The 14509-nt window shown below is 45.2% G+C and overlaps 1 protein-coding gene across 2 annotated transcripts in view; it reads left to right on the top strand.

Moving 5' to 3' along the window:
- Nucleotides 1-7996: 7996 nt before the first annotated feature.
- LOC139387380 (ST6 (alpha-N-acetyl-neuraminyl-2,3-beta-galactosyl-1,3)-N-acetylgalactosaminide alpha-2,6-sialyltransferase 3) overlaps nucleotides 7997-14509 on the top strand; it is an 87154-nt gene continuing 80641 nt past the window's right edge. For both annotated transcript variants that reach the window (XM_071133523.1, XM_071133522.1), the window contains exon 1: nucleotides 7997-8255. In XM_071133523.1, coding sequence (XP_070989624.1) covers nucleotides 8229-8255 — 27 coding nt within the window. In that variant the 5' untranslated portion in view covers nucleotides 7997-8228. The remainder of the gene's footprint in view (nucleotides 8256-14509) is intronic.

Raw genomic sequence — 14509 nt, 5'->3', positions numbered from 1 at the left:
CAAGGAGCACTGTGCAAGCGATAATATTGAAATGGAAGGAGTATCAGACCACTGCAAATCTAACAAGACCTGGCCGTCCCTCTAAACTTTCAGCTCATACAAGGAGAAGACTGATCAGAGATGCAGCCAAGAGGCCCATGATCACTCTGGATGAACTGCAGAGATCTACAGCTGAGGTGGGAGACTCTGTCCATAGGACAACAATCAGTGTATATTGCACAAATCTGGCCTTTATGGAAGAGTGGCAAGAAGAAAGCCATTTCCTAAAGATATCCATAAAAAGTGTTGTTTAAAGTTTGCCACAAGCCACCTGGGATACACACCAAACATGTGGAAGAAGGTGCTCTGGTCAGATGAAACCAAAATTGAACTTTTTGGCAACAATGCAAAACGTTATGTTTGGCGTAAAAGCAACACAGCTCATCACCCTGAACACACCATACCCACTGTCAAACATGGTGGTGGCAGCATCATGGTTTGGGCCTGCTTTTCTTCAGCAGGGACAGGGAAGATGGTTAAAATTGATGGGAAGATGGATGGAGCCAAATACAGAACCATTCTGGAAGAAAACCTGATGGAGTCTGCAAAAGACCTGAGACTGGGACGGAGATTTGTCTTCCAACAAGACAATGATCCAAAACATAAAGCAAAATCTACAATGGAATGGTTCAAAAATAAACATATCCAGGTGTTAGAATGGCCAAGTCAAAGTCCAGACCTGAATCCAATCGAGAATCTGTGGAAAGAACTGAAAACTGCTGTTCACAAATGCTCTCCATCCAACCTCACTGAGCTCGAGCTGTTTTGCAAGGAGGAATGGGAAAAAATTTCAGTCCAACGATGTGCAAAACTGATAGAGACATACCCCAAGCGACTTACAGCTGTAATCGCAGCAAAAGGTGGCGCTACAAAGTATTAACTTAAGGGGGCTGAATAATTTTGCACGCCCAATTTTTCAGTTTTTGATTTAAAAAAGTTTGAAATATCCAATAAATGTTGTTCCACTTCATGATTGTGTCCCACTTGTTGTTGATTCTTCACAAAAAAATACAGTTTAATATCTTTATGTTTGAAGCCTGAAATGTGGCAAAAGGTCGCAAAGTTCAAGGGGGCCGAATACTTTCGCAAGGCACTGTAGATACTTTTGTACCCGTTTCCTCCAGCATCTTCACAAGGTCCTTTGCTGTTGTTCTGGGATTGATTTGCACTTTTCCCACCAAAGTACGTTCATCTCTAGGAGACAGAACAAGTCTCCTACCTAAGAGGTATGATGGCTGCGTGGTCCCATGGTGTTTATACTTGTATACTATTGTTTGTATAGATGAACGTGGTACCTTCAGGCGTTTGGAAATTGCTCCCAAGCATGAATGACTTGTGGAGGTCTACAATTTTTTTTCTGAAGTCTTGGCTGATTTCTTTTGGTTTTCCCATGATGTCAAGCAAAGAGGCACTGAGTTTGAAGGTAGGCCTTGAAATACATCCACATGTACACCTCTCATTGACTCAAATGATGTCAATTAGCCTATCAGAAGCTTATAAGCCAAGCTGTTTAAAGGCACAGTCAACTAAGTGTATGTAAACTTCTGACCCACTGGAATTGTGATACAGTGAAATCATCTGTCTGTAAACAATTGTTGGAAAAATTATGTGTTGTGTACAAAGTAGCTGTCCTAACCGACTTGCCAAAACTATAGTTTTGTTAACAAGAAATTTGAGGAGTGGTTGAACAACAAGTTTTGATGACTCCAACCTAAGTGCACGTGAACTTCCGAATTCAACTCTACGTATCTGCCCTGTACAGTATTTCTCTTCCTGTACATCTCTCTGTCTGCCATGTATAGTATTTATCTTCCTGTACATCTCTCTATCTGCCCTGTACAGTATTTATCTTCCTGTACATCTCTCTATCTGCCCTGTACAGTATTTATCTTCCTGTACATCTCTCTATCTGCCCTGTATAGTATTTATCTTCCTGTACATCTCTCTATCTGCCCTGTACAGTATTTATCTTCCTGTACATCTCTCTATCTGCCCTGTACAGTATTTATCTTCCTGTACATCTCTCTATCTGCCCTGTACAGTATTTATCTTCCTGTACATCTCTCCCTTTCTATCTGCCCTGTACAGTATTTATCTTCCTGTACATCTCTCTATCTGCCCTGTACAGTATTTATCTTCCTGTACATCTCTCTATCTGCCCTGTACAGTATTTATCTTCCTGTACATCTCTCTATCTGCCCTGTACAGTATTTATCTTCCTGTACATCTCTCTATCTGCCCTGTACAGTATTTATCTTCCTGTGCATTTCTCTATCTGCCATGTATAGTCTTTATCTTCCTGTACATCTTCCTGTACATCTCTCTCCCTTTCTATCTGCTCTGTACAGGAGGTTATCTTTCCTCTAAGCAGATTCTATTACAGTAAGCTACAAAAGGACTTCGCTTCACTGGGAACTTATACCCCTGGCATTGTCTGTTTGTCTGTCAGCGCATGTGTGTCACAGTGTGTGTGTGTGTAATTGTGTGTCACAGTGTGTCTCACCGTGTGTGTGTCTCACCGTGTGTGTGTCTCAATGTGTGTGTGTGTCTCACTGTGTGTGTGTCTCACTGTGTGTGTGTCTCACCGCGTGTGTGTCGCACCGTGTGTGTGTGTGTGTCTGTCATCACAGGAGGAGGGTTACAGACCAGAGGAGAGCCCATCACTCAGTCACCTTTAACACAGAGTCCCAGAGACCAAACCCTGGGAACAGCCACCTTTAACAGTCTCTAAGAGTCTCAGAGACCACCCGAGCCAGACAGAAATGGAGATCTGCACGAGCGTGTGGCTTTAACCACCCGGCTCCGTATAACAAACAACGACACGAGAAAGGAATCCTAGACCCCCATAAGGCCATGGCCTTCGTAAAGGCCAACATTCTACCGAGGTCGGACGAAGCAAATGGTTGAATGTTGACCTATTTGGCGATTAGGGTAAAGGATGAATGTGTCTTTAACACTGCAGACTCAGTCTCTCTTTTGTAGATACTGCATTGCGTTGCTGGTACCATCGATTGATGTTGTTATTAGGTAACGTTAGAGAACGTTGCTGGTACCATTGGTTGATGTTGTTATGTAACGTTAGAGAACGTTGCTGGTACCATTGGTTGATGTTGTTAGGTAACGTTAGAGAACGTTGCTGGTACCATTGGTTGATGTTGTTATGTAACGTTAGAGAACGTTGCTGGTACCATTGGTTGATGTTGTTATGTAACGTTAGAGAACGTTGCTGGTACCATTGGTTGATGTTGTTATTATTAGGTAACGTTGCTGGTACCATTGGTTAATGTTATTAGGTAACATTAGTGCCTTATCTCTGGTAATTAAATTCTCCTTTTGTTGTAAGTTTTATGTTATTACCATGAAGCTGCTCATTTCTATTTCTCGATGGTACCCATACCCAGGGTAGATAAAGCACAGCTCTATTATTAGGTTATATCATTTCTTTAAAGACGTTGCTGCCAGTGGTATTGCTGTATAATGCAATTGATCAAATGTTTTATCCTTTCTTTCAAAACAGCCTTGTTTTGGGTTGTAAATATATATTTGTTATTTATTTGTTATGCTCTACTTGTTTTAAATCCTTCACTATTTCAGCAGGGCTCTCGACTCAATAGGTTCACTGGTTATAGCCATGTTATTACCTTGTAACCCTGCACATTGACTTGGGCCCGGTAGTCCCAAGGACCGTCAGTCAGCATTTCACTGTTAGTCTACACCTGTTGTTTACCAAGGACCCTTCAGTCAGCATTACACTGTTAGTCTACACCTGTTGTTTACCAAGGACCAGTCAGTCAGCATTACACTGTTAGTCTACACCTGTTGTTTACCAAGCATTACACTGTTAGTCTACACCTGTTGTTTACCAAGGACCCTTCAGTCAGCATTACACTGTTAGTCTACACCTGTTGTTTACCAAGGACCAGTCAGTCAGCATTACACTGTTAGTCTACACCTGTTGTTTACCAAGCATTACACTGTTAGTCTACACCTGTTGTTTACCAAGGACCCTTCAGTCAGCATTACACTGTTAGTCTACACCTGTTGTTTACCAAGGACCCTTCAGTCAGCATTACACTGTTAGTCTACACCTGTTGTTTACCAAGGTCCCGTCAGTCAGCATTTCACTGTTAGTCTACACCTGTTGTTTACCAAGGACCCATCAGTCAGCATTTCACTGTTAGTCTACACCTGTTGTTTACCAAGGACCCATCAGTCAGCATTTCACTGTTAGTCTACACCTGTTGTTTACCAAGGACCCTTCAGTCACTGTTAGTCCACACCTGTTGTTTACCAAGGACCCATCAGTCAGCATTTCACTGTTAGTCTACACCTGTTGTTTACCAAGGACCCATCAGTCAGCATTTCACTGTTAGTCTACACCTGTTGTTTACCAAGGACCCATCAGTCAGCATTTCACTGTTAGTCTACACCTGTTGTTTACCAAGGACCCATCAGTCAGCATTTCACTGTTAGTCTACACCTGTTTACTATGCAAATACAATTTTATTTAAAGAAAATGTGATTTGATTACAGGTGATTACAGGTGGGTATAATTACAATAAAACCAGAAGGCTTTATAACTTTGACTGGGACTATAACTATAACTTTTCCAGTGATGAGTTTGTCACAATGACCTCCAGAGCAACAGGTAGCCTAGCAGTTAGAGAGATGGGACAGTAAGATAAAAGCTGCTCGCTTGTTCGAATACCCGAGCTGAAAAATGTGTCAATGTGCCCTTGAGCAAGGCACTCACAACAAAATGGAGAATAAGTCAAGGGTTATGAATACTTTCTGAAGGCACTTTGACCTAAATTGCTCCAGAGTCACCATCAGTAATGACAGACCCTGGCTGTGACCCTACTCTCTGAGAGTAATGGCAGACACTAGCTGTGACCCTACTCTCTGAGGGTAATGCTGGACCCTGGCTGTGACCCTACTCTCTGAGAGTAATGGCAGACCCTGGCTGTGACCCTACTCTCTGAGAGTAATGGTAGACCCTGGCTGTGACCCTACTCTCTGAGAGTAATGGCAGACCCTGGCTGTGACCCTAATCTCTGAGAGTAATGGTAGACCCTGGCTGTGACCCTACTCTCTGAGAGTAATGGTAGACCCTGGCTGTGACCCTACTCTCTGAGAGTAATGGCAGACCCTAGCTGTGACCCTACTCTCTGAGAGTAATGGCAGACCCTGGCTGTGACCCTACTCTCTGAGGGTAATGGTAGACCCTGGCTGTGACCCTACTCTCTGAGAGTAATGGCAGACCCTGGCTGTGACCCTACTCTCTGAGAGTAATGGCAGACCCTGGCTGTGACCCTACTCTCTGAGAGTAATGGTAGACCCTGGCTGTGACCCTACTCTCTGAGAGTAATGGTAGACCCTGGCTGTGACCCTACTCTCTGAGAGTAATGGTAGACCCTGGCTGTGACCCTACTCTCTGAGAGTAATGGTAGACCCTGGCTGTGACCCTACTCTCTGAGGGTAATGGTAGACCCTGGCTGTGACCCTACTCTCTGAGAGTAATGGTAGACCCTGGCTGTGACCCTACTCTCTGAGGGTAATGGTAGACCCTGGCTGTGACCCTACTCTCTGAGGGTAATGGTAGACCCTGGATGTGACCCTACTCTCTGAGAGTAATGGTAGACCCTGGCTGTGACCCTACTCTCTGAGAGTAATGGCAGACCCTGGCTGTGACCCTACTCTCTGAGAGTAATGGTAGACCCTGGCTGTGACCCTACTCTCTGAGAGTAATGGCAGACCCTGGCTGTGACCCTACGCTCTGAGAGTAATGGTAGACCCTGGCTGTGACCCTACTCTCTGAGAGTAAATGTAGACCCTGGCTGTGACCCTACTCTCTGAGAGTAATGGTAGACCCTGGCTTTGACCCTACTCTCTGAGAGTAATGGTAGACCCTGGCTGTGACCCTACTCTCTGAGAGTAATGGCAGACCCTGGCTGTGACCCTACTCTCTGAGGGTAATGGTAGACCCTGGCTGTGACCCTACTCTCTGAGAGTAATGGCAGACCCTGGCTGTGACCCTACTCTCTGAGGGTAATGGTAGACCCTGGCTGTGACCCTACTCTCTGAGGGTAATGGTAGACCCTGGCTGTGACCCTACTCTCTGAGGGTAATGGTAGACCCTGGCTGTGACCCTACTCTCTGAGAGTAATGGTAGACCCTGGCTGTGACCCTACTCTCTGAGGGTAATGGTAGACCCTGGCTGTGACCCTACTCTCTGAGGGTAATGGCAGACCCTGGCTGTGACCCTACTCTCTGAGGGTAATGGTAGACCCTGGCTGTGACCCTACTCTCTGAGGGTAATGGTAGACCCTGGGTGTGACCCTACTCTCTGAGGGTAATGGCAGACCCTGGCTGTGACCCTACTCTCTGAGGGTAATGGTAGACCCTGGCTGTGACCCTACTCTCTGAGGGTAATGGTAGACCCTGACTGTGACCCTACTCTCTGAGGGTAATGGTAGACCCTGGCTGTGACCCTACTCTCTGAGGGTAATGGCAGACCCTGGCTGTGACCCTACTCTCTGAGGGTAATGGTAGACCCTGGCTGTGACCCTACTCTCTGAGGGTAATGGTAGACCCTGGCTGTGACCCTACTCTCTGAGGGTAATGGTAGACCCTGGCTGTGACCCTACTCTCTGAGGGTAATGGTAGACCCTGGCTGTGACCCTACTCTCTGAGAGTAATGGTAGACCCTGGCTGTGACCCTACTCTCTGAGAGTAATGGCAGACCCTGGCTGTGACCCTACTCTCTGAGAGTAATGGTAGACCCTGGCTGTGACCCTACTCTCTGAGGGTAATGGTAGACCCTGGCTGTGACCCTACTCTCTGAGAGTAATGGTAGACCCTGGCTGTGACCCTACTCTCTGAGGGTAATGGTAGACCCTGGCTGTGACCCTACTCTCTGAGGGTAATGGTAGACCCTGGCTGTGACCCTACTCTTTGAGAGTAATGGGAGACCCTGGCTGTGACCCTACTCTCTGAGAGTAATGGCAGACCCTGGCTGTGACCCTACTCTCTGAGGGTAATGTCAGACCCTGGCTGTGACCCTACTCTCTGAGGGCAATGGTAGACCCTGGCTGTGACCCTACTCTCTGAGGGTAATGGTAGACCCTGGCTGTGACCCTACTCTCTGAGAGTAATGGCAGACCCTGGCTGTGACCCTACTCTCTGAGAGTAATGGCATACCCTGGCTGTGACCCTACTCTCTGAGAGTAATGGCAGACCCTGGCTGTGACCCTACTCTCTGAGGGTAATGTCAGACCCTGGCTGTGACCCTACTCTCTGAGGGTAATGTCAGACCCTGGCTGTGACCCTACTCTCTGAGGGTAATGGTAGACCCTGGCTGTGACCCTACTCTCTGAGGGTAATGGTAGACCCTGGCTTTGACCCTACTCTCTGAGAGTAATGGCAGACCCTGGCTGTGACCCTACTCTCTGAGGGTAATGGCAGACCCTGGCTGTGACCCTACTCTCTGAGAGTAATGGCAGACCCTGGCTGTGACCCTACTCTCTGAGGGTAATGTCAGACCCTGGCTGTGACCCTACTCTCTGAGGGTAATGGTAGACCCTGGCTGTGACCCTACTCTCCGAGGGTAGAGTTGGGATATGCAAAAAACAAACATGTTTCCAACTCACACATGCGTATTGATACACACTTGTAACTGATACACACCCCAAACTGCAGATAAAACCCTAATAAACGAATGCTTTGTGGTTTTCTCGGTCTCATAAGAAAACACCTTCAGTTGAAGTTCAAAGCTTGTCCATCCTGTTCTCTTTATATGATCTTATATGCAGCACAGCAGACCGCTACACCGGGCTGCGGCTGTCTCGATGTTCTCCCTGCGTGAAGGAATCAAGAATCAGAATCAGACACCAGAGGGTCACGTGAACACCAGGAGGCGGTGCGGTCGCGTCTATCAGCCAGTAGCAGCACACGTCAATCCAACACTAGGTTCCATGGAGAATGCCGAGATAACTCGAATAACGGTACGCTACAATATTTATGTGGGAGAAATGATCTTCGTTTGATAAACAACCGAATATGCGTTTGTCGCGCGCATCAATAAACCGCACATAAAACAACAACAACAACAACAACAAACGGCAGAACTGTTTTTCGTCTCGTCACGAAACCCAACAGCTCCAGCCGAGACAGAACCATTGTCTGAATATATGTTTAGGATGGCCTGGATAGGCAAGGTAAGACGGATTCTCTCTTTAAACAAGTGCCAAATTGATCAACAGACTGTATTAACTATGTGTGATTCAAAATGAGCATAAATTGACTGGGCAGTGTGACAGTAGTGTTTTGAATATTATACGTTGCTGTATTCAGCTGGACACTGTTCGCGGTGTAACTGTTTCCCTCTTCTGCCCCCTTTTTTTTGTTGACCACCAAATGTGGGTTAACGTTCAATCGGTTACAATGTAACGGGAAACATTATTGCAGAGGCCTAAAGGATACAAAGTATCCAACGATAACCGTTGATCTGGTATGTATCCACATGCGTTGTGCATGTGGATTCCCCTTAGCCTATGTTTAGAGAGCAGGGTCTGCGATGTGTGCAAATAATTATTTAGTATTGCTTCCATTACCTAAAGTTAAATTAAGTCCCACATTTATTACCATGCCATGGGCCATTGTGGTAAACAAATTGAGCTCGAATTCACGTTTTAAATAGACTTATCATCAATTTAAATGCCCGGCAGTGACTCCAAATAGCCTATTATATTTGTATTGTCAAACAACTTATTTTTCTGCAAGAAACTCACATGATAATACAACACACACACACATAGTCCGGGTAACATTTGAATGAACTATTCAGCAGTCTTATGGTTGGGGGTAGAAGCTGTCTCCGAGAGCCCATGCCAGACGGTAACAGAGTGAACAGTCTATGGCTTGGATGCCTGGAATCTTTGGCAATTTTTCTGGCCTTCCTCTGACACCGCCTGGTATTGAGGTCCTGGATGTCAGGGAGCTCGGCCCCAGTGATGTACTGGGCTGTTCGTACCACCCTCTGTAGCATCTTGAGGTCGAGGGCGGTGCATTTGCCATACCAAGTAATTCAGCAAGTCAAGATGCTCTCGATGGTGCAGCTGTATAACTTTTTGTGGATCCTAGGCCCCATGCCATATATTTTAATCTTTCAGAGGGGCAAGAGGTGCTGTCGTGCCCCCTTCACGACTGTGTTGGTGTGTGTGGACCATGTCCTTAGTGGTGTAGACGCCAAAGAACTTGAAGCTCTCGACCCGCTCCACTAAAGACCTGTCGATGTGGATGGGGGCATGCTCTCCCCTCTTTCTCCTATAATCCATGATAGTTTACTGACGTTGAGGGAGAGGTTGTTGTCCTGCCAACACACTGCCAAGTCTCTGGCCTTCTCATCGCTGTCTGTGATCAGGCCTACCACCGCTTTGTCGTTTGCAAACTTGATGATGGTGTTGAAGTGCGTGGCTACGCGGTCATGGGTGAGAAGGGGAGTACAGGAAGGGACTACCTGTGTTGAGGGCTCAGTACCCTCAGCGCCCCCTTACTTCCTGTTGTATTCCTCAACACGAGTATAAAAGGGGGGGGGGGTTCTACATCAATGGGCATCTCACGGCTGGGTTTCCCTTTATAATCTGTTATCGTCTGCAAAGCCCTGTCACATACGACGAGCATCAGAGCCGGTGTAATAGGTTTCAACATTCCTCATATATTGTTCTTGTAGATTGTTTTGGCCTGTGTAAGCAGGTGAATTCCATGGAAACGGAATTACGCTTCGACTCCGTTTTTTTACTTTAAAACGTACAGTAAGTCAAACAAAAACCATTGATTTCTAAATTTAACAAACCATGTAACTCTATGCTCTAGGACAACTTTTAACAATTAACACTGAACTAGTATTTTACAAAAACACATTTAGTGGAAGAACTGTGCAGATGCAAACTTTGGTAACGGAATTACGGTAAAATCTCCCTCAGGTTTTTATGCGATCATGTTTTCCCGAAAACTCTTAAATATCTGCTCTGAATTAAGACACAAAGATGTCTGCAGCACAACACAGAACCGTAGATTAGAGTTCAGTACAATAGAGTACAGTACAGTGTAGGGTATATTACAATATACAGACAGTGTGTCAGCAGCAAAGTACCCCCTCACCATCACACCTCCTCCTCCATGCTTCACGGTGGGAACCACACATGCGGCGATCGTCCGTTACCCTACTCTGCGTCTCACTAAGAGACGATGGTTGGAACCAAAAATCTCAAATTTGGACTCATCAGGACAGATTTCCACAGATCTGATGTCAATGGCTCAAACAAGGCACACCTGTTAATTGAAATGCATTCCAGGTGACTACCTCGTAAAGCTGGTTGAGAGAATTCCAAGTGTGCAAAGCTGCCATCAAAGCAAAGGATGGCTACTTTGAAGAATCTCAAATATAAAATATATTTTCATTTGTTTAACACTTTTTTTTTGGTTACTACATGATTCCAAATGTGTTATTTCATAGTTTTGATTCTATGTAGTAAAATAAAATAAAACCCTGCTACACCTATTATTCTACAATGTAAGAAAAACCCTGGAATGAGCAGTTGTGTCCAAACGTTTGACTGGTACTGTACGTCTATGATAGGTTTAGATTTGGTCCGGTCCGGTCCGCCTGTGGACATCAAGGCCAGACTGAATAAATGTCAACTACTTTTCAAGAGACATTAACCGGAGAGAGAGGGAAAGAGAGGGGGAGGGGCTGCTGAACATAACAGCATGCCAGTGGAAGGGAGGACAGTAGGGAAAGGGGATACCTAGTCAGTTGTACAACTGAATGCATTCAACCGAATAGCAGGTGACCCAACTGTGGTTTGTGATTAATATGATTTGTAGCCAATTCAGCTGCAGTAATTACGTTACAGATTTTTAGGTAATTCTGTTAACAATTTCGTAACATAATTATGAGTTTTGATCACTTAATAATTCATAAACAAAATTGATGTCAGTATAAAATCACTATAACTAATTGGTAGGTCAACTACTACTAGTTAATGTGAGACTAGTTGGCTACATCTAGGCTACATATTGACCTTCAATCATGTTAGGCCACTGGTACAATACAGTAATTTATGGTTAGATTAGAATCGTGAATATAATCATTGGCCTGTACAGAGACTTCCAAATCCACATCTCTATCCACGGGTTAGGAACAGGCCTATTTAGCAAGCTAGTTACTGCAGAACATGAACACATGCAGACCAGGAACCAAAATTAAGTTTTGCTTACGGTGTGTTTTGATTGGTGCGAAGCCAAATCCAAACTGGCCTCCTCTTGGTGGGGCGTTTTGCTACAGCTCAACGCCGATCGGCTAATTATTTAATCATTTTTGTATCAAGGGAGGCCAAATGCTTGTTGGCATCGATCAATGAAATGCTACGTCAGCAACATGTAATACTCTTTTGGTCCAGACAGCATCAGATACATGGACTACACGTAGAGAGACAAGAGGGGCGCTGTTTCCCTCGCTATGATGTAGATAGATGTAGATAGAGTCATCCAGCCACGTCTCTGGCAGCTTTTCAAGTCTCTCTGATACGAGACTCTGGAACTAAGCTCATCCATCTTATTCTCCAGTTTAAAAAAAAAAAATGTATTCCACCTTTATTTAACCAGGTAGGCCAGTTGAGAACAAGTTCTCATTTTCAACTGCGACCTGGCCAAGATAAAGCAAAGCAGTTTGACACAAACAACAACACAGAGTTACACATGGAATAAACAAACATACAATCAATAATACAGTAGAAAAACAAGTCAATATACAGTGTGTGCAAATGAGGTAAGATAAGGGAGGTAAGGCAATAAATAGGCCATGGTGACGAAGTAATTACAATATACCAATTAAACACTAGAGTGATTGATGTGCAGAATATGAATGTGCAAGTAGAGATACTGGGGTGCAAAGGAGCAAGATAAATAAATAAATACTGTATGGGGATGAGGGAGTTGGATGGGCTATTTACAGATGGGCTATGTACAGGTGCAGTGATCTGTGAGCTGCTCTGACAGCTGATGCTTAAAGTTAGTGAGGGAGATATGAGTCTCCAGCTTCAGAGATTTTTGCAATTCGTTCCAGTCATTGGCAGCAGAGAACTGGAAGGTGAGGCGGCCAAAGGAAGAATTGGCTTTGGGGGTGACCAGTGAGATATACCTGCTGGAGATCGCACGCTACGGTTGGGTGCTGCTATGGTGACCAGTGAGCTGAGATAAGGCGGGGCTTTACCTAGCAAAGACTTGTAGATGACCTGGAGCCAGTGGGTTTGGCGATGAGTATGAAGCGAGTGCCAGCCAACGAGAGCGTACAGGTCACAGTGGTGGGTCGTATATGGGGCTTTAGTGACAATACGGATGGCACTGTGATAGACTGCATCCAATTTGCTGAGTAGCGTGTTGGAGGCTATTTTGTAAATGACATCGCCGAAGTCGAGGATCGGTAGGATAGTCAGTTTTACGAGGCAATCATTTGAGAAACCAAGGCTGTTGAGTCTGCCAATAAGAATGTTGTGATTGACAAAAGTCGAAAGCCTTGGCCAGGTCCAGTGACCGGACATTATCCAACAAGTGACTGTTGATCTGATGTCCTGCAGAGCGTGGCTGGTCAAATGTGATACTAGTAGGAACTCTGTGCACAGACAAAGTCAAGATAAACACGATAAAAGTCACTCTGTTGCACAGTTGGGTTGGAGCCTCTCCATCGACAGGTAGTTAGATACAGTTAAGATACAGTGCTTCAGTGTTAAACAGTGACGACCTCTCCGTTCAGTTAACACTACAGTATCCATCTGATATCAATGACCTTGATGATGGCGATGACGCCACTGAGACGCACTGCAGTGAGAGAGGACACACTTGGCATGCTCCTGTTTACGCTACAGTCATCATAAAAGTGTGTGTGTCCAGTCACCATAACAGTGTGTGTGTCCAGTCACCATAACAGTGTGTGTGTGTGTGTGTGTGTGTGTGTGTGTGTGTGTGTGTCCAGTCACCATAACAGTGTGTGTGTGTGTGTCCAGTTTGTCCAGTCACCATAACAGTATGTGTGTGTGTGTGTGTCCAGTCACCATAACAGTGTGTGTGTGTGTGTATGTGTGTGTGTCCAGTCACCATAACAGTGTGTGTGTGTGTGTCCAGTCACCATAACAGTGTGTCAAATCAAATTTATTTATAAAGCCATTCGTACATCAGCTGATATCTCAAAGTGCTGTACAGAAACCCAGCCTAAAACCCCAAACAGCAAGCAATGCAGGTGTAGAAGCACGGTGGCTAGGAAAAACTCCCTAGAAAGGCCAAAACCTAGGAAGAACCCAGAGAGGAACCAGGCTATGTGGGGTGCCCAGTCCTCTTCTGGCTGTGCCGGGTGGAGATTATAACAGAACATGGCCAAGATGTTCAAATGTTCATAAATGACCAGCATGGTCAAATAATAATAATCACAGGCAGAACAGTTGAAAATGGAGCAGCAGCACGGCCAGGTGGACTGGGGACAGCAAGGAGTCATCATGTCAGGTAGTCCTGAGGCATGGTCCTAGGGCTCAGGTCCTCCGAGAGAGAGAGAGAAAGAAAGGAAGAGAGAAAGAGAGAATTAGAGAGAGCATACTTAAATTCACACAGGACACCGGATAGGACAGGAGAAGTACTCCAGATATAACAAACTGGCCCTAGCCTCCCGACACATAAACTACTGCAGCATAAATACTGGAGGCTGAGAGAGGAGGGGCCCAATGTGTGTCCATTCAACATAATAGTGTGTGTGTGTCCAGTCACCATAACAGTGTGTGTGTGTGTGTGTGTGTGTGTGTGTGTGTGTGTGTGTGTGTGTGTGTGTGTGTGTGTGTGTGTGTGTGTGTGTCCAGTCACCCTAACAGTGTGTGTGTGTGTTGTGTTGTGTTTTGGAATTCTGGTTTGCACTCTTTCAAATCCTTGGCCAGATATCCTATGTTATTACATTGCAATTAGCCTACATTATTCAGGGTCAATGACAGTCTCTAAATGGTTAACTTCCTGTCCAGTTATGATCAGGAATAGATACAGGGATGTGTTTGGAAACCTGGTTTAGGCGATTTCAAATCCTTGGCCAGATTTTCTCTGTTATTACATTATTTGGCTACAATGTTACAATTACACGGTTTCCTAGATTATAGTGATTTAGACTTTTAATCATTGGAATGCTTTTAACTTCCTCTCCAGTTACTTAGTTCATGAGAGAGAGAGCGGGAGGGAGGGAGGGAGGGAGGGAGAGAGAGAGAGAGAGAGAGAGAGAGAGAGGGAGAGGGAGAACAGGGTTGGAGTTAAAACCTCAGTCAGCATTTCACTGTTAGTCCACACCTGTTGTTTACCAATGACCCTTCAGTCAGTCAGCATTTCACTGTTAGTCTACACCTGTTGTTTACCAAGGACCTGTCAGTCAGTCAGCATTTCA

The sequence above is a fragment of the Oncorhynchus clarkii genome, chromosome 28 (genome assembly GCF_045791955.1).
Source record: "Oncorhynchus clarkii lewisi isolate Uvic-CL-2024 chromosome 28, UVic_Ocla_1.0, whole genome shotgun sequence".
NCBI lineage: Eukaryota > Metazoa > Chordata > Actinopteri > Salmoniformes > Salmonidae > Oncorhynchus > Oncorhynchus clarkii.
Note: the sequence above shows the minus strand (reverse complement) of the source record. Positions and strands in the feature narration are given on the sequence as shown.